We start from the raw sequence: 19851 nt of genomic DNA, 5'->3' as shown, positions 1-19851 counted from the left end.
AGTTTTTTTCAAGGATGGTTTCTGTCATTTTAGGTAATGATTTTGATGAAATAAAGTGTCAGGTTTTAGGCTAAGTTTCGTTATTTGATGTCAGTTTTGTGGAAGTGAGGTGATTCATTGATTCAAAATGGTTTGCTGTTTGTCCACAAAGATTGTGTTTCTGCTGAGGTAATTACTATCCCCTTCTGACTTACTGGACATGAGCACCTTAAGTTATGTAAGAGGAGACACAGTCTATGTGTCTGATGTCAAAGAAAGGGGCCTTTTCCTATTTTTCACATAGGACATTCATATATTCTTGACTTTGGAAAGCCAGTCAATCACATGACAAACGCAACAAAGACAAATGTTTCTCTGTTGTACGTTTGACATCCTCTTTGTCACTTCATGTGTTCTGTAGGAACAATTTCCACCACAGCTTGGCTAATGCAAGGAAGTGTCGACACATCGTCCATATTTATTTACAGTCTACGGTCATGACTGACTGAGAGTCCTGAACCTCAGTTGTGGTCAGAAGGCAGAGTTTACATGTTTACAGTTTGAACAAACACGAGTTGTCCAGGTAAAAGCTGCTCAGACTAGGATTTAATAACAGGATATTAGTTTTCCCACATGACTTACTAGTCTTGCTGCTTAACGCTATTTGAGGAACGACATCCTGTAGTAATTATTACAGAGCTGGCAAATAGAAGAGCTCAAGGTGGATGGAGGGTGACACAATTAAAGTGGACTTCAATCCAAATGAACAATCCGGTTTATTAATGTGACCATGACATCTTTTTACACAGTACTCAGTTTCACCCCGACCATGATCTTTCCCTGGACCAAACCAAACCTGTCCCACAGCACTGTTACACCATTAAAGTGTATTTGTAATCATCCTTCAGGTTATCTGGTGCATCATGTAATATTATCAAAGTAACAGTGATAACATTTAAAGAAAACAGAAATATCTGGAGCGCTACTGGTGTCCCTCAAACCAACGGTTCACTGGAAAGGGAACTAATGACTGAAGGAAAATGGAAAAATCATGCAGAAAAAATCCAGCTCCAGGCACTGAAATAAGTTTTTTAATGATCTAAACCTGTTAAATTAAAGGCCTTTTACTGTTTCAAACCCTCTTGGGTGCATGGACCTGGATTCTTTTGTTTCCATTTTTCTTCAGTGGTTTCATTTAACTTGGCCAAAGAAAAGACGTATTGGACGGAGAGTGTGTGTTCCCAACGTTTGCATGAAGCACCTCGATAACTGAACTGAACCTGAAGGAATATGGACCAGAGAGAGCTACACGAGCTACGACGGTGAAATGCTTCTCATTTAAAGTGAATGTGCAGACCAATGGCTCTCTGATTGGACAATACCACAAATGTTACTCAGTGATTGATTATCATTCATTCATTTTCTTAATTACTGCTCGTCCTCTGGAGGGTTGTGAGTCTGTCCCAGCTGTCAGAGGGTTAGATCCTGGACAGGTCTCCAGTCTATCTCAAGGCTAACACAGAGAGACACATATATCATTGAATTTAGCATCAGTGCTAACTGCCTCACCACTACACCACCCACAGTGACTGATTAACACATGACTAAATGTTTAAGGAGAATTTAGGGCTGTTGCAGTTTACCGGTGTTGATGATAATCTTGGTATCTTGTAAATGATCCAGTGCCACTTGAACACAGTGTGCGTTTCTTCTTCTACTGTTATTTTGACTGTAATTCATCTCCCAAAAGAGAGAAAACGGCGAGTTAAAGATGCATTTCCTAGATTTTGGCATGATTATTAACATTTTTGTTGGTATTGCGATAATATCGTTATCCTGACTTTTTTTGGTCCATGATAATCGTGAAGCTCTACTAGAATTAACTACAAACTTGGGAAGGACACTGTACTTGGTAAAATATGGCAAAGCCTGATATAACATCTAGTTACCTGTGTTGTGATACGGGAAATATAACAATCAAGTGATAGAAATTCAGACTGACTGCACAAGAAGGGATGTGAGCCCATGACGTTTTAGTGCACTATAAAAAACTACATCACGCATTGGAAATTTTGGCACAGATCTAAGGTGGGAATAAAATATCATTTTAAAATAACACAATTTAAAGCAAACTGGTCTGTTCCTAGTTACAGAAAACCGTGTACGTAAGCTGCAACTACTCTCAGACAACAATCAAAAGGCAAAGCACCAGTTACGCTCCAAACCTTGGAGAATTAAAGGTGGTTTATACTTCTAGCCGACGCACAACCTCCCCAGAAATTGCTTGGTAGTAGTTTTGGATGACTAAAGAATCATTATGGTGAACTGAGGAGGTTCAGAGATACAAACATTTGCTGTAATTGCTGCTAAAGTTTCAGTAACCGTTGTTGAAAGTGAAGCAGGAAGTGAAACCTGAGTGGCAAATGTTGTCTGCAAGTGTACTAGACAAACTTGAGGGAAAAACCCCATAATAAACATCTAGGGTGTAGTTTATATAGACTTTTATATAGACTTGGTATGTGGGTTACAATCTTAGCAATAGAATCATTTGGACAAATGTTTTCCTGCTATTGTCAGATTTGGTTCTAAGCCTGGGAATTTTTTTCTTGCTCTGTTCTACAGGTCACTTCCTTACAGCCTGTTTATTGTATCATATTATATTTATATTATTGTATCGGAGTCTATCCATGTATGCATACACAGGGATATGGAGAATAAACACACACAGTGCAGACTAATGTTTGGAGGGTGTTGTTACAGAATGAGCCAGATTGAAGAGTGTATGAATGACCCGCACCAGTGTTGGTTAAGGTGCTTTAACAGTAGGAACATGCTACTACCAAGCAGAACAAGTTGCTCTGAGTCACATAGTTACATTTCTGCGTAGGTGCATGTCGACGTCAACGTAAAGGAAGGGTATGTAATTGTTTCTGGGCCTTTTTTTTCTCTAAATGTGATAATAGCTTGTTAACATATTGTAATTCAAGTATTTACAGGCTTTATAAAAATCACCCTGTGAGAGTATTTTTGACAGAACGTCGCTGTATGGGACGTCCCTATTGGTTACGCTACACAAGTCACATTCATGTCCCACTGCTAGTGGAGGTTCAATAGTGGACATCTCCATGCCAATTCATGCATTTTTGCATGTTAAAGTGACTGGAGATGTTGAAGATGATCCAAATGGCAGCGTCAACAGCTTATTTTAAAAAGAGCCTGGGTTCAAGCCCACGGGGAGAAGGAGGGCAGATTTTTTTTTTACATACCCTGCCTTTAACGTAGAAGTATAAACCGGACATAATGGCATCAAGGTGCCGCAGTTCTCTAAGGGCGCACTCTCACTAGACACTTGTTCCATACCCAAGTACATTTACCCCCTGATTACGGTACAGTTGATCAGAGGAACAGGTCTGACTATTTTAAAGATAGTTTATAAAGAACAAGAAGGTCATTGTTGTTGGGTTCACTCTCCATTGTTCTGCTGTAATAAACAAGTCACTTAATGCTTTTGTGGCACCATGCGCATGTCGTATATTAACGTGATGACGTATGTGTCGGAGGTAATCACGTCTATTGACTGTATAAACTACAGACAAACTGTCGTGACGTCACCCATTGGATTCTGAACGCGGTCGCCATGTTGGATGAGCTTTACTCCGCTCACACGCCGATATTCCAAATCGTGTCGGACGTTGAGACCGTTGAGACCCGCCCACCCCCAACTCTCCGCTACCTGTCACTCAAAGCGGGAACGCCCTTAATTATGCAGACTTTTAAATCTTAATAAAAAATAAATTAATGAGTTACAAAAAGAAAAACTCCTGCAGAGTTGTCATGAATAGTGAAATAAACTATTGAGACCAAAATAGTTTTTTGTACCAGGCTGTAAACATGTTTAATAATGCTGTAAAGTTGGGCTTTTTAACATGGGGAGCCTCTAGTGGCCACTCGATGAACTGCAGGTTTTCACACGGGCTTCATCGCTCAGACCTGGAGGTCGCTGCTTGGTCTTTCGGGGTAATGTGGGGATCTGGGTACAGGGAAACTGACTCTAGTGTGAGTGCACCCTAAAAGCACCTTTAGCCTGTAAACAGAAAACAGTTCTGGACAAATAAACATAAAAATAAATACATTTTAACTAAAAAATTAAGGCGACAATAACAAAAGATAAACTGTGAACATTTGACGTCTACCTCTGACAAGCTCACCAGCTGTAGGCACAAGCAAACACCGGCAACATCAGACACAATCTACCTGCAACAGTTTGGGTTCCCGTTAACAGCTGATAGATTGTGACAGGTTTACAGTGAGGACAATATATCTCTACCAGTGAGTCTCCTCCACCTTGGCCACTGGCCACGGCACATCAGTCAACGCAGCTGCAATGAACCCAATGAACAATTAACACGAGAGGCTTTACATTGCTGCCAGAATGATTTAAAGACCGAAGGTATAAAATGTAAACAAAGAGTTAAATACTCTATTATGCATCCTGGAAACGAAACAAATCATAAACATTCATCTGGACCAGTGACATTGGCTAGAACTACGGCAAAAACACGAGCATACAGACATTTAGCGAGCGCTGGAGAACATAAATAACAAACCTCAGTGAGTGACTTTTCCTGTGCGTTCACACTGGGAGCATTGAGACCATTAAGTCAGAATGAGCTGAGTTTTAATATTATATTATATCTGAATGAGAACAGAGTTAAAATCTGCATCAGTCACAGTCAGAACGTGAGGGTGCATCTCGATGTGTCCCCCAGAAAACAATCACACAAATCTGTTAATTAATTAGTTTGACATGATTAGTTTTTATGAATATGTATTAATAATAAACACACTGCACCATTAAACTTGTTTGTTGAGTTTGTTGTTTATCCTTTCTTTAAATTATTGTGATGTAACTCGATTGTCTTATTCCTCAGATCTTTTTTTAGTATTTTACTATTGACCGATTTTTTAACCTCCTGATAACCTGAGCTTTTGCATTTTTAATTTCTCCATTTCTCTTTATTTGGGATTAGTAGGACCTATAAAATAGGAACTACAGAAACTAAGCATCGTCTTTGAAAGTAAAAAGAATTATGTCCTCATGTGTGGACACGGGGATTATTTTCACTCGATATTATAATAAAGTCACCAATATGTAACAAAATACAAAAAGGTTAAAAGGTTAATTTTGCAAATAATGAAACCCCAATGTCCTCATTTGAATATTTGCCAATTAACGAAGTTATAGTTCGTTACTAATGATAGAATTTGCACGTGATATTAAACTAGAATAAGAATAAATAAGTTTAAACTGTAAAATTTGTCCACTTTTGTGATGTGATCATCTGTAAAATGAATCCACTGAAACGAACACTGTCATGTTTTTGCACCAACTAGTATCTACTACTACTACAAACGTAAAACTTAACGTCCCCATATGAGGACACAGGGTCTCAGGAGGTTAAATCAAATCAGTGACTGCAGACACGTGGTTAAAGGGATTTAACCTCTTACCCCTCGTTGTGAATGTGAATCAGCCCGTTCTGAATCAAATGATCATTTAATAACACAAAGCATCACAAGCAACAAGATGTTTGTGTGCATATCTAGTTTTCTGTTGTCCACACGTCTCTGGTATTACTGAAAATTGTAGTAATATTCTAGATGCAGCTCTCATAAAACTGCTCAGACTCCTCGGTCAAACTGATCCCACCGTGAACGCACAGATGTCGCCCTCACGTACGTACGCGGCCTTTGATTAGATACGTTACTTAAACCCGAAGCCTGCGTCTCACCGGCTACAGTTTGGAGGACGCGTCGGCCGAAGATGCAGTGGTCCCTGTAAGGCATGGTTTATACTGACAGCGGTAAAGAAATGTAACACCCTCCTTTAAGAAATTCTTACAAAAGACTCCTCTTTGTTGCCACGACAAAATGAAAACTCCCGTCACCACCTTTCTCATCCCTCCACAGAAATCTGACCCAGAGCCTTTCGCCGAGACACGGGAGAGATTTCACTCCAAGCCACCAACAGTAAATAGTCCACAGGCGGGCGGAGGTCACAGGTCCGATAGAGACACGAGGAGCGAGAGGAGGACGAAACCGGCGAGGAGGTGGAGAGGGTGACTGGATAGTGTGGAGGAGGCATCCTTCTGCACCATCATACCGGTCCCTGAGAGGGAGACAGTGTATTATTAATATGAGGACTGTTGGATAAATAATCACCAGCTCTGCATGTCTGCATATGTCTAGAGATTCAAGGATTTTTATTTGTCAGTGTCAATATTTCCAATTTTTTCTGCCGTTGTTATTAAAAACAAACTCTCCAGTTGAGGAATCGTCACTTCAACCTTCACTGCATATTTACATCTAGACAGAGCATGCTCTGTGAAACCCAGTGACATTTCAGTCAGTTTGGGTCATTTTAATCCGGTTGAAGTGTTTATGTGGAGCATTTTTATTGGGTTTGTGTGTCTGAACTGATTGTAAAATTAATATTTGGCTGCACGTTGTATTTTGCGCCATGTAAACCCAGCTACTCTGATGGGAATGAGTGACAACGACATATAATGGCAGATACTGGCCACATGCACCAGGGACCCAGTGGATCATGGTATAAAACACCAGGATGGTCCTGAACTTGGGGCTTTTGTTAAATTAAAATCTCCTATCGCTCTCTTTTAATTCTGACTAGTAGTGTAACGCATACACGCCACATTTAGAGCCTAATTATCTTAGAAGATACAAACTTTTCCATTATAGAATTATCTATATATTATGTCGGCTGCTGGATCATTTATTGTAAGCAATGTTATTATAATTAACGACTTAAGTCATGTCAGTTAATAGAAAGTTTCTCTCGTTCTTAGTGAGTAATTCATCGTTTGTGTTTCTCAGTTTCTCACCGGTGTCCCGGGACACGATGATCTCGTGGGCCGGCCCGTCCCCACCCTCGCCCCAGGACCGAATCTCCACCACGATGTAGCCACTTTCTACGGGCAGCGGCAGGCTGAGCGACGTCTTCGCCTTGTCCAGAAACTTGGACGACACCTGGTCTTCATGTTTGTACAGAACCTGAGACAGAAGATGAGTTTAGAAGAAAACGTCAATATCACGAATTCATTTTATAGCTAGCAACGTTTGTATTGTTCTTGTCTTCTTCCAGCTCTGTAATATATTACATATTCCTTTTACGTGGAGCCTCAGATCATCTACTGGACTCTCTGAACAAAGACTGGACATTTACTGAAAATATGTACATTCTGTACCTCTACCAGGAATAGTAGAGTAATAGAGCAGTAAATAACACACGATCGTATAAAGTATAAAGTGATTAGGTGAAAAAAATCCTCGTTGTTTTGATCCCTGGGCCAAGTCTGACACTGTAAGATTATATGTGCAATACACTGGGAAGTCTCTTTTAAACGGATCAACTGTTATTGTGAATATCATGTCTTCCTCAAGCAACCGGTGAGAGCCATAACATGATCCTTGCAGCCTTTTTTATTGCTGGTATCAGGCTCATATTTCCCAGGGAAGGTGATACTAAACCATCAAATGCAAAATAGCCACTAGTGACATCAACATTCAGGAAGCAGGAGAAGGTTTTACTCATGGAGGAGGAAATGAGTAAAAGGTGGTTGTAGTATATTGTACTGCTCTAACGTTTGTCTTATGTGTTTATTGACCCGGGGGTATTAGGTTAATGGTTATTGACCTTTTCTTAGTTACGTGCTAGTTGTAACAATACCAACTGACAGTTGTAAAAACATTAAGGGATCATGGTCCTGGAGCTCAGAGTCAAGATTCAGATTCAAGTTTTTGACATTGTTCTTTCATGCAATAAAGAAAGTGCAAGAGACGACTTTATCAGCGGTGATCACTTCTTTACATCAACACGTCAACACACACAACGTGGTCCCGGCAGGTTTCTGAACGTTACTTTACAGCAGTATTCATCTCTGTCACTGCTATTTTACTTGAGTTTAAGAAAGAACCCACTTTGAGATCAATATCTGCCAACACACACACACACACACACACACACACACACATACACACACAGGGTTTAACATTAGCCACCACCCCTCACTGTCCACCATCATTCAACATTCGTCAGACAGAAGAAGAAGAAACGTTTAGAAGCCAAATTGAAAACCGAAGAAGAAGAAGACGAAGAAGCCTCTTGGGGTGAGAGAGACGAGAACGGGAGGTACAAAAGAAAAGGATCTTGTTATGATGCGATGTGAAGCCCTTTGAGATGAACTCTGTAAAAATCGCTTGCACTAATCAATTTTTTTTTCTGATACAACAGCAACAGCGAACGTCTTAATAACGATTTAAAAAAAAGAAAGAAGAAAAAGACATTTTTTTGGGGCCAATCATGAACGACTTCTACACCTCCACCACCACTTTTTCCTGTACCAGTGTAATAATTTGGGAAAGGATCATTTAGATTAATAGAGTGTTTTGACTCCAATGAATTATCAGCGTCATCTGATGTACATAAATACAACGTGTACTTTAAGCTGCATTTAAAATTCATCAGTGAACCATGCAGAATATCATATCGTGACTCAAGTATCGTGAAGTCCTTGCCAATACCCCCCTCTAGTAAAAACATATGAATGAGTTTAGATTTTTCTGCTGGCTTCAAACAGCCCTCACCTTGTAGCCCAGAACAGCTGACTCATTGTGCATGGCCGTCACATGGTCCCACCTCAGCGTCACGAAGGAGCCCTGAGTTTTCCACGACACGTTGCCCGGAGGACGATTTGGAGCTGGAATGGAGACAAAAAAATGATTAGAACAGTGGGTCAAAACTAAGTCAAAAAACCCAGATATCATCTAATTAAAAGCTCCTGCACGTGCATCATTACACCAGCTAGTTTCCTCCACCCCTACATATTTTAATGTTTTCATTGTAGGTTAAGTTCAGTAATCTTTCTAAATACAAATCAATTGACCCTGCGTCGCTTTTCTTCACTGACAAATGTCAGCTGAATGATTAACACACAAATGTTATGTGATTATGATCCTCTGACCCATGACCAGCCCCGTAGTTTAGGAAACAGTGATATAGTGGTTGGCCAGGATCAACTATTATTAAGCAGAAAAACTGAGTTACCATCGGAGTACGTCAAAGATGATGCAAACTCTTATGTGAAATAAAGAAGGATTTAATTGTAGAACTAAACAACATTATATATTTGCCTCCTCGTTAAACTTGACTTTATAAAATCAATTAGCCTCGTTCACCCTCTGCTCTTTGGAGACTATGGGTCCATACCTTTGTTGATATGGGACTGTCCACCTGTCAGTCAGGTCTTGAATGTAGCGACTAGCACGTTGTCAGACATTGTGTCAACAATGATAGTGAACGACAATGATAAATATCGTCTGGTTCAACTGCAGCTAAGAAAATGGTTGCTGTGCGCTGGAAACCTTCCTCATTTAGGCAGCAATGGTTACTGACTTTGTTTTTATTTACCTGGAAACATGTATTTCTCAGATCAACGGGGCTAAAGAGGTGAACGTCATTAACTGGTTCACAGCAAGTGAAGAAGTGAAAACCTGTTGAACTCATAATAATTCTCTCTTTCCCATTGTGGGGTGAGAGAAAGACATACTTGACAATTACTTTTTGTAATTTTTTTCCTGGCAAGAAATTGGAACAACAATGAAGAAAATTTCATCTGGTGACCTCTCGCTGGGACAGGCTGCAGCAGAAACCCCCACGACCCTAGTGAGGATTAAGTGGTAGCAGAAGATGAGATGAGATAAATTGTGGTTTGTCTATCGCCCTCCTCACACATTCATCTGTGTAAATGGTTTACTTCATTAATTTTCTGTGTGCACTTGTCCTCTGGAGGGTCCCAGCTGTCAGCTGATTTTCTAATTGAGTGGCCCTGCTCTAGAGGGTCACGAGGGGGCAGGAGACTCTTCCAGCTGTCATCGGGTGAGAGACGGGGTAAACCCTGGAGAGGTCTGTCTCAGGGTTAAACTAACGAACCTCACCAATTAAACCTAACGAGCTTGTATGTGGACGGTGGGACGAAGCCGGAGAACCAGGGCCACAGAAAGACCCCAGTCGGCCGGTGGATTTGAACCCAGAACCTTCCTGCTGCAAGGCCTCAGTGGTAACCACCACATTAAACCATCACACACTGAGGATTTACTGAGAACCACGTCCTTTGAGCCGTGATATATTCTATGCACTGCTGTTTTAATTATGTTTCAGTTGTTTTATATATATACTGCTGCTCTCCTGAAAAAGAGATTTTATATCAGTGAGACTAACCTGGTAAAATGGTGTTGGTGTTGTTGTTGTTGGTGTTGCTGTTGTAGGTGTTGTTGTTGTTGGTGTTGCTGTTGTTGCTGTTGTAGGTGTTGTTGTTGTTGGTGTTGGTGTTGCTGTTGTTGGTGTTGTTGTTGTTGTTGGTGGTGTTGTTGTTGCTGTTGTTGTTGTTGCTGTTGTTGGTGTTGCTGTTGTTGCTGTTGTAGGTGTTGTTGTTGTTGGTGTTGGTGTTGCTGTTGTTGGTGTTGTTGTTGTTGTTGGTGGTGTTGTTGTTGCTGTTGTTGTTGTTGGTGTTGTTGGTGTTGCTGTTGTTGCTGTTGTAGGTGTTGTTGTTGTTGTTGGTGTTGCTGTTGGTGTTGCTGTTGGTGTTGTTGGTGGTGTTGTTGTTGCTGTTGTTGGTGTTTTTGTTGGTGTTGTTGTTGCTGTTGTTTTTGTTGGTGTTGTTGTTGCTGTTGTTTTTGTTGGTGTTGCTGTTGTTGTTGTTGGTGTTGGTGGTGTTGTTGTTGTTGTTGGTGTTGTTGGTGTTGGTGGTGTTGTTGTTGTGGGTGTTGCTGTTGTTGATGTTGTTGTTGTAAATCATAACTCTATTATAAAAACCAGCCGTTGACTCTCACAGCGTGAGTGACGTTGTTGTGGATGTAAAGTGTAAAAGTGAGATCTAATAAAAAAGTGGCCACTTTAGATATGAAACATGAGACACTGTCTAATACAGGGTGTGAACTCGAGTTGTGTACTTGTAATCAGATCAGCCAGCAGCACCACACACACAGATGGAGGACGATGTGAACAGGGGCCTCTGTTACTAATAAACATAAATACTTCAGTGTGTGTTACAGTCACTCTGACACGTCGAGTGGAACACGATGACGCCTCCTCCAGGCAGACGAGTCTTATCCTCTTATTAAATATCTGCACATATGAAGAAAAGAAAAGCAAGTGGCTGCTGCAGGAGAGAGGGATAAAGTGTTCGAGCCAGGAGGGAGGGAGGAGAAGAGGCCTACGCAGGTCATCTAAGTATATCACGTCTGGGGTCATGAAGACAGGATGAGCCCGAGGAGATGACGGTTAGAAGCCTGGTGTCTGCAGCTCAGATCATAAGCTCCGCCTCCTCCATGTTAGTGGGCGGGACTGTTACGGCAGGAAGTTAATATTTAATATGATGCTGACGTTTGTTGATTTCTCACAGGAAGGAGTTTTGAACTAGTCTGGTGGTGTAGAAACAGTGAACTGGGATTTCATTCTGGGAGAGTGATTTTAATGTAAACCAGTGTTACAAAAGTAATGCAATTACTGTAATCCTTTACTTGGTAATGTAGGGCAGTGCAAAAAAAATGTCAGTAACGTGCGTTTGGAATGAACTTTAAACCCGAAATTAATCAAATTTAAAGTTAAAGTTGTTATGGCCCCGACTGTGGAACAGCTGGAGAACCTCAGAGACCGTTCATACTTTTAAAAAAGAGGCTCAAGACTCGTCTCTTTAATCAGGCTGGATTTGGATTTGTAGTTATCTCGTATGCGTTTTATGTGGATTACTTTTACTTTCACATGATTCATTTACTTTTATAACCAGTTTTTATTGGTAGAGACTATTTCTACTATAATTTATTATTTTATTACTTTAATTATTTATTTTATCTTTCTTTTTATTTATTTTTTATCTATTTGTTCCAATGTCTTACCAGATCTTATCGTTTTATTGTTTTAGTGTTTTAGTCGTCCAGTGTTTCCTCATAGGGGGGTCGTCCCTTCACATTGTCCCAATGTCTCACCGGATCTTATTGGTTTATTGTTTTAGTCTTTTAGTTCTCCAGTGTTTCCTCATGGGGGGGTCGTCCCTTCACATTGTCCCAATGTTTCACCGGATCTTATTGGTTTATTGTTTTAGTCTTTTAGTTCTCCAGTGTTTCCTCATGGGGGGGTCGTCCCTTGGGTCCCTTGGGTCCCTTCAGCCTGTGTAGTTAGGCATTTGACACCTCGGTGTGGGGGCATCTCTGCCCGGGTCAGGGTGATGCTTACAGCGATGCCCCTATGGTTTAGGGCTGGGAACCCTAGCCGTGGACGCCCCCCCACGAAAGTTTGAAGTCGTGTGTTTTTATACAAATCTGAGCAAATGCAAATGTTAACTTCCTGTTAGCAGAAAACAGCTGAGTCAGACTCTACATTCACCACATGGACATATGCTCATTACTTTCTGTTGACTTCCAGGCTATTCTTGAGCATCGTTTTCTGTAATTCACAGTTAATGAAAGCACTAGTTGCTGAGTTGCTGAGTTGTGTGTGAGTGCTGCAGACATACGTGGCTTCCTGGTGGTGACGGTGGTGCGTGGCGAGGGCGGTCCGGTGCCGGCACTGTTGTACGCCAGGACGGCAACTTGGTACCGAGTGCTGGGTCTAAGCCCGGAGACCCTGGCGGTTGGTTCCAAGCCCGCTGTCCTCACCCGGTCTGCTGCCGCCTCCCGCTCATGCTGCCGCCAGTATCGGATCTGAGCCCAGAAAACACATTTACAGACTCGACCCGAAGAACTGAATGTATGAATATATCAGCGCCAGTTTCAGGAGCAGCAGTACATGCAGTTAGTGTCAATATTTTATCCTGTGTTTCTGTACTAAAGGCGGTTTAATGAGGCACTTGAACTTCACATGTTGGGGAAAATATATGAAATATGTCGACTACAAGACATTAACATTAAAACTTCATCAAGACTCAAAAGGAGAACTGGATGTTGTTTGATTTATCTCAATTAAAGACAGAAAAGAAACATGATTTCCCATCTCTTTTTCTGTATATTGTTTTATATTTTTAACTCTACATACTGGCTAAACTTCCTGATAGTTATGACGACCCTGTCTGTCTGTTTTACATTATTAATGTTTTGTTGTTGTTTTTAGTTGTAATAATACAAAAATAAAGTTTAAAGGATAAACTTCATCCAGATTCAAGTGAGGATGTTAATTTAAGGAGTTAAAAGCGACGAGGAAAGAAGCTGCTCAGCTTCATGGACGTTCTACAGATGATGCTAGCGTATGTTCTCGCTGAGGGTAGCAGGGAGGAGATATGATGGGATGAGTCTTTAATGATGGACGTGGCTTTGTGGATGCAGAGCTGCTTGTATAATTTAATAACAAGCAGCTGCAATTAAGAATGTAAAAAAATTAAGTGGAACCATTTGGGCATTTCCTCCTTGTCAATATTGACACAACTTACTGTCTGACCCTTCAGCTGTGCTGTATTAGTTATTTCATTCATTAATTTTTTATTTTTTTTAGGCCACTGGGGGCTGGAGCCTATCACACTCCAGTCTATCACAGGAGAGACAAGCATTCACACACTCACACCTACGACCAATTTAAAATCACCAGAGAACCTAACGAGAACGTCTCTGTAGGGTGGGGGTGGGGGGGGGGGGGGGGGGAGCTGTAGTATCTGGACTGTCCCCTATCTCATGGTTATGCCCCAGAATATTCAATCTTTTTGAAGTGATGTAAGTATGACAATGTGAACTGTTCTGGGATGTACAATCCAGAACAATGTGATGATCCTTTATTTCTGCGTCTTAAACAAGAATGTGATTATTAAAAAAAAAAGACTGGTATCTATGTAAAATACTGTTAATTGCCTGTAAAAAAAACTATAAAACTGAACCTCCAACACAACAGAGGATGTTACACATTAACAATTAAAGACATAAAGAGGTCATTTTATACAACAAAAGTATCAACAGAGGAAAAACAATTCAAACCCAGAGCCTTCTTGCTGTGACCACCCCCTTCTTTAAAAATGTTTTTGGATCAGATCACGTATTTTTGGAACATTCACCTCGTATCCTCTGAGGAGGCCGGTGGCGCTGAGCTGCTTGACGGGTTCCCATGAAACCTGGATCTCAAAGGCGGACAGCGCCGTGGCATTGATGTTTGAAGGTCCCACCGTTGGCTCTGTCAATGATAAGACAGGGGTCATGATTCACTTCATGATATTTTCCCGTAATGTCAGGAATGTGGAAGTGACACCACAGGTCAAACTGAACGCACGGGATTAGAGAAACATATAACATATTTTCTGTAAAATATCATTTCTGTGGCGTTAGTCCAGACTTTACTCTTCTAAAGGCTATTACCAGCATGATAATGATAGAGTCGTCTCACACTGGTCTCATGAAGGTGACGGTGGGTTTGACTCACCTTCCTCTGCAGAGTAGACGACAGCAATCTGGCTGAATGGACCTTCTCCTCTGCGGTTGTAAGCTTTGATCTTGACTTCAAACGGGCTGTACGGCGTCATGGTGCTGTTGTAGTAGACGTATCCCGACGACTCCACCTGGGGGATTCGCACTTCTGTCCACGAAGATGCGTCTTTCTTCCTGAAAGCCAAAATGTAGCCGAAGCCGTCTCCATTCTGGTATTCTCTGGCCATAGGCTGGGGAATTAGGAGAAAAAAAAATAAAATGTAAACCTTTACAAGTCTATCATTTTATTTATTTTCTTTATTTTTTTACCAAGAATCTCCACAGACATATCATACATACATATGTTATACTATATGTATGTGTACAAAACACTAGTGTCTAGCCACCCACCGTCCAGGTAACAGTGAGTTCATTGCGGTCTCCTCCTCCACCTCCAAGTCCACTTGGGGCCACGGTGGGAGCTGAAGGACAAATGTGACAAAAAAGAAGATATATTTAACGTGACATGACAACCAAAACTGGATTAGTGCACAGAGCTATTAGCAGTAGTAAGAGTGGCTGGTGTTTTAAAGAAAGAATATACCCACAAATCAAACGTTTTTTTGGTGTGTGAAGGTTTGTGTGTTTCCTGATGATGTCTGTGATTAAAAACAGGTGTCTGTTGTTATTCGTTAATCACCCTTCATAACAAAGAACCAAAGAAGTTAAATAAAATCTTCTGAACTCAATATTCTTGAGGTCATAAAACTGTAAATAAAGATGGAGGACAGAAAAAGCTCCTCCGAAGTGAAGCCAAAGCAAGTAGAGCGCCCTCTGGTGACTGGCTGCAGTATAGGTCATAAGCTCCACCCCCTCCATGTTAGTGGGCGGGGCTTACAAGCAAACTTCAAGAGAGGCACCCACCTGCAGGAAAGACGGCCGACAAGTGCGACGCCACACCCCAACGTTTATTTGGCGTTCAAGCTGTTTGTCGTTATTGGAGGCATCTAACAAACTTCCGAGTTTCACAGTATATATAAATTTGCGCAGTCAATTAACTAGTTAATTATACCGATAAGATAAATATCTAACTGCCAAAAAAATAAAAGAATTATGTGCAAATGTACAACTTATTTTTATTATTATTATTAAACATAAACGTCTAACAACAAATGTACAATATAAGAAATGTAGACAGTCTTAAGGTACTTCTATTACACACTACTACTACCTGAATTGATTGGCACCCTTGCCAACCATCAGATTGGGTACTCTCGAACTAAAACACTAAAATACACATCAAATATTTTTTTTTTCAAGTATGGATTCAGTCATTTTAGTGATATAATATAGTAATATAGTAATGTAATAGTGATGCATGTTCAGGTGTCAATTTTTTGGATAAGTTTTGTTTTAGTTTGTTATTTGACGCTATAGAAGCAGGATGTGACATCATGGCGACCACCAGTTGCCATGCCAACCGGTCTGTAAAACAGTCCCATGGGAAAAATGTATAATCCAACATTTCGTTTGACTGCGGCTCCAAAGTCTGACCGTATCCCCTGGAAAATAGAACCAGTTCAGCCAATGCAAGGAGGTGGGGATGCGTCGTCCATATTTATATACAGTCTATGCAGTTAGATGAATTGGCTGCCAGCATGTAGTCAAGAATAAACTAGAGCAGACATATCCCGGCACGAAACAACCTGTGACCCTTCACCTGCTTGCTGTGTGCGGATGACGTGGGAGGGCATGCTGGGCTCCCCGCTCCCCAGGATGTTACTGGCAATGACCTGGAATTCATAATCCATCCAGGGCATCAGTCCGGTCACACGGGCCGACTCAGCGTTGCCTTCAATGTTCGCTGGATCTGGTGTGCAGTAAGGACACATGACCATAACCACTTTGATCCCCTCAACCAAAAACTTCATCAAAACTTAAACCAATAACGCACTAGTGTGTCTGTTACAGATTCACGATTCAAGTAACACACACACCTGTCCTCATCTTCTTCCACTCTGATGAGAGCGACGATCGGCCCATGATGACATATTTGCCGATGGGACTGTGGTTGTCATATCCACGACTCCACCTGAGCTCCACTGACGTCTCAGCTACATTCTTCACCAGTAAACCTCCAGGAGGTCCCGGGGGGCCTGGACACAAGAGAGAGAAGTTACTACAAAGTGAATAAACTGATCCCACCTCGGTGTGAGTCCACTAACTAAAGCTATTGCCAAAAGTATTTGCTCATCTGGCTTTACAGGTATAAGAACTTAAGTGACATCTCATTCTTAATCCATAGAGTTTAATATGACGTTGTCCCACCCTCTGCAGCTATGACGGCTTCAGCTCTTCCACCAGGTTTAGGAGTTTATGGGAATTTTTGACTGTTCTTCCAGAAGTGCATTAGTGAGGCAGACACTAACGTTCAGATTTGTCTCCAGAGAACACGTCTCTACTGCTCTAGAGTTCAACACTGTATCCGACGCTTTGCATTGCAGCTGCTCGGCCATGGAAACCCATTCCACGAAGCTCTCTACGCACTGTTCTCCAGCTAATCTGAAGGCGACATGAAGCTTGGAGGTCTGTAGTTATTGACTCTGCAGAATGTTTGTAGAAGAAGCCGTTTGCATGCCTAAGTGTTAGATTTTATTCACCTGTAGCTAGGGATGAGTATCGTTAAGGTTTTATCTGATATTGGTGCAGGCGCTCAAACAATGAAAACATACAAACTTTGTACAAAAATTATTTTTAAGGCATTTTTAAGGTGACGTGCAAACTGCTATAATTATCATAACAAAAACACTGGTGTAGGGTTAGAAGATGGTACATTTCTCATCTTTTAATAAAATGCTATGCATCATCAGATGTTTAATTCCAGGTGTTACCTCAGTTGTTGCAGGTTTCCCACTCTGCATCTTTTAAGGTGAAGTCCAGTCAAACGTTTGACAAATGTTTGGCCTCAGCCATTTTGAAGGTTCACTTCTATCCATGTAGGTGAAAAACTGACTGACGTCATGTGCAGCGTCCAAACTGCAATGGAGCTAAGCTGCTTTTCGGTCTGGTTATTACCGTTTGTCATTACGGTAGTGAGTATCGGTACCCATCGCTATTGGAACACCTGAATTCAGTTATTTGGATGAGTGAGCGAATACTTTTGGCAACATGGTGTATGACACTAACATCCGTATTTTACGGTCTTACCTCGAACCACGAGTTTGGCTGAAGCTAAGGCGCTGTCCACCACGGTCTGAGCGGTGCAGCTGTACATTCCTGCCTGACCCAGCTGAGCATTCACAATCAACAGGTCACCAATGTTTTCCTTCTGAAAGGGCACAGGCGGGAGAAAGAACAAAGTTAATCAAAGTAAAGCTGTGTCCCCATCCCCCCTAATCGAAACCAGGGTCCGTATCCTCATCCCACCCCTTCCCTTCCTGGGAAAAGAAGTAGGGGGGTGACTCCTTCTAGAGGTGTTGTGGGCTTAACTTAACAAAACATCCTTGAAGAGAAGTTCCCCTAATGATGTGCTGCACACTACCTATTGCTGTAGGCTAGGCTAATTAGCTGGTGTCTTCTCGTTGGTTGCTAGCTGGTAGCTAACTGCTAGCCTGCTGGACTGGGCTTCTCAGTGTGTTTTGCCTGTGATCCTGGCACAAGGGATTCTAACATCTTATCCTGTGCAATAATTAAACCAGGGAAATGCCTCTTTTGGAACTTCAATAACTACCATCAGCACTGGTTCTGAGTCGTGTGATGAAGCTAGTTAAGCTGCACACTTAGAACCAGATAACTGTAGCACCTTATTTCACTGTGAGATGTTTAATTTACCAGGAATTAACTTCATTTAGTTGGCATAAGACACCAGCCTATAGGAGCGGGGTCAGATCTGCTTTGCTAGATTTTAGTACATGTATTATTATTATATTTAATTTGGACTAGGAGGGAAATCATGTTCTGCTTGATACGCAAAGAAACAATCTGTAGCTTTTTGAATTAGACCTGTCTGTACCAGAAAGTACTGATATCAGAATCAGAATTATTTTATTGATCCCAGGGGGAAATTACTTAAATACACAGATAAAGACATATAGAGATGTTTCCAGTTATGCTTCAATAACTCTGACATGTTAAATACCATGAACATTATTTAGACTTATTGAAGTATATACTGTCAGGCTACTTAACAATGCTTGCAAATAGGAATTATAAAAAATTATTGATTATTATGAAAAAAATATCTTTGGGGTTAATTTGACCCCATTCAGTGTTTTACGTCTCTAAATATTTGATTAACATTAATTTACTTTTTTTGCTTCATATTAAATTATTTCCTAAATAATTGGGGACAGAGACATAATTTATATGTAATTATTCTTGATAATAGTTTTTCATACCAAACACTACAGAAGAATCTGTACTTAGAAATTATATAAATGATATAAAGCCACTTAAACACGTCTCTTTCCAGTTTAATTTATCAGTGATATTTTATGGTGATCTTATAGAGAAATGTCATGACGTCACAGCTGACACATAAAAGTAGGATTTATTTTTATTGTAAAAAAGCTTTTAGTAATATCCACCTTTTTAGATAAAAACAAAGTTGACAGACTCACCCCTGCAACTCTGTGGTACGGCCCTGCAGAGTTCTCCAGTCCAGGAGGACCCCGTTCAGGGCCCATGTGAAGGTCAGGTCCATGGTGGGGTCATGGGAGGCGTGACACTGCAGGGTCACATTTTCCCCCTGGTTGATGTCGGCGTTGGAAGGAGCCAGCGTGATCTTAGTGGCATCTGCAGCAGGAAATAGTTCAAATAAAAGCAAACTCCTACAGACACTGTAAGCACCAGATATGTGTGTTTATTATTATACCAATTACTACTTAGGCGAGCAATATTATGCTGTGTCTATCTGTTAAATGAGCCTTGATCCATATTAACCAGCTACATGCTAATTAAAATAACCACAAACATGAGACTAGTACTGATCAGGTGTGGATCTAAAATCATGCAAAATCTGGGGAAACAGTCAAATTTCCTTACCCTTAAAGACCAGTTTATATAGAAGTGCCTCATTTATGCCACAGTTCCCCTTGTTTTTACACAAATACCAAATATACGCTGCCTGAAAAGCTATAGGCTGAAGCTTTAGCTTATTATGCCTGTACTTTTTACCATAACACAGTTTTCTCAACTGCTTTTCATGAGAAAGGAATGAATATTGTGAGATACGCGCTCACAGTATTTTCACGTCACAACTCTGCTGCGTTCACGTACCTCTGACAGACAGGTGTCCCGTGCTGTTGGCTTTGCCCAGATAGTTTTCAGCAAAGCAGGTGTATTTCCCTTCGTCTGCTCTGCTGATGTTGTGGATCCACAGGATCCCATCTGGAGTCACAGTGACCCTGAAGAAAC

The 19851-nt window shown here is 41.1% G+C and overlaps 1 protein-coding gene across 1 annotated transcript in view; it reads right to left on the bottom strand.

Annotated features, from left to right (window-relative positions):
• Positions 1-5045: 5045 nt before the first annotated feature.
• Positions 5046-19851, bottom strand: part of cntn2 (contactin 2) — a 28327-nt gene continuing 13521 nt past the window's right edge. Inside the window, 13 exon segments of the mRNA XM_047584280.1 lie at positions 5046-6148; positions 6882-7050; positions 8644-8756; positions 12570-12756; positions 14091-14206; positions 14453-14687; positions 14848-14918; positions 16157-16306; positions 16434-16592; positions 17644-17764; positions 19056-19093; positions 19096-19230; positions 19714-19841. Of these exon segments, the coding sequence (XP_047440236.1) occupies positions 6036-6148; positions 6882-7050; positions 8644-8756; positions 12570-12756; positions 14091-14206; positions 14453-14687; positions 14848-14918; positions 16157-16306; positions 16434-16592; positions 17644-17764; positions 19056-19093; positions 19096-19230; positions 19714-19841 (1735 nt within the window). The 3' untranslated portion in view covers positions 5046-6035.

Source organism: Mugil cephalus, chromosome 4 (assembly GCF_022458985.1).
Source record: "Mugil cephalus isolate CIBA_MC_2020 chromosome 4, CIBA_Mcephalus_1.1, whole genome shotgun sequence".
NCBI lineage: Eukaryota > Metazoa > Chordata > Actinopteri > Mugiliformes > Mugilidae > Mugil > Mugil cephalus.
Note: the sequence above shows the minus strand (reverse complement) of the source record. Positions and strands in the feature narration are given on the sequence as shown.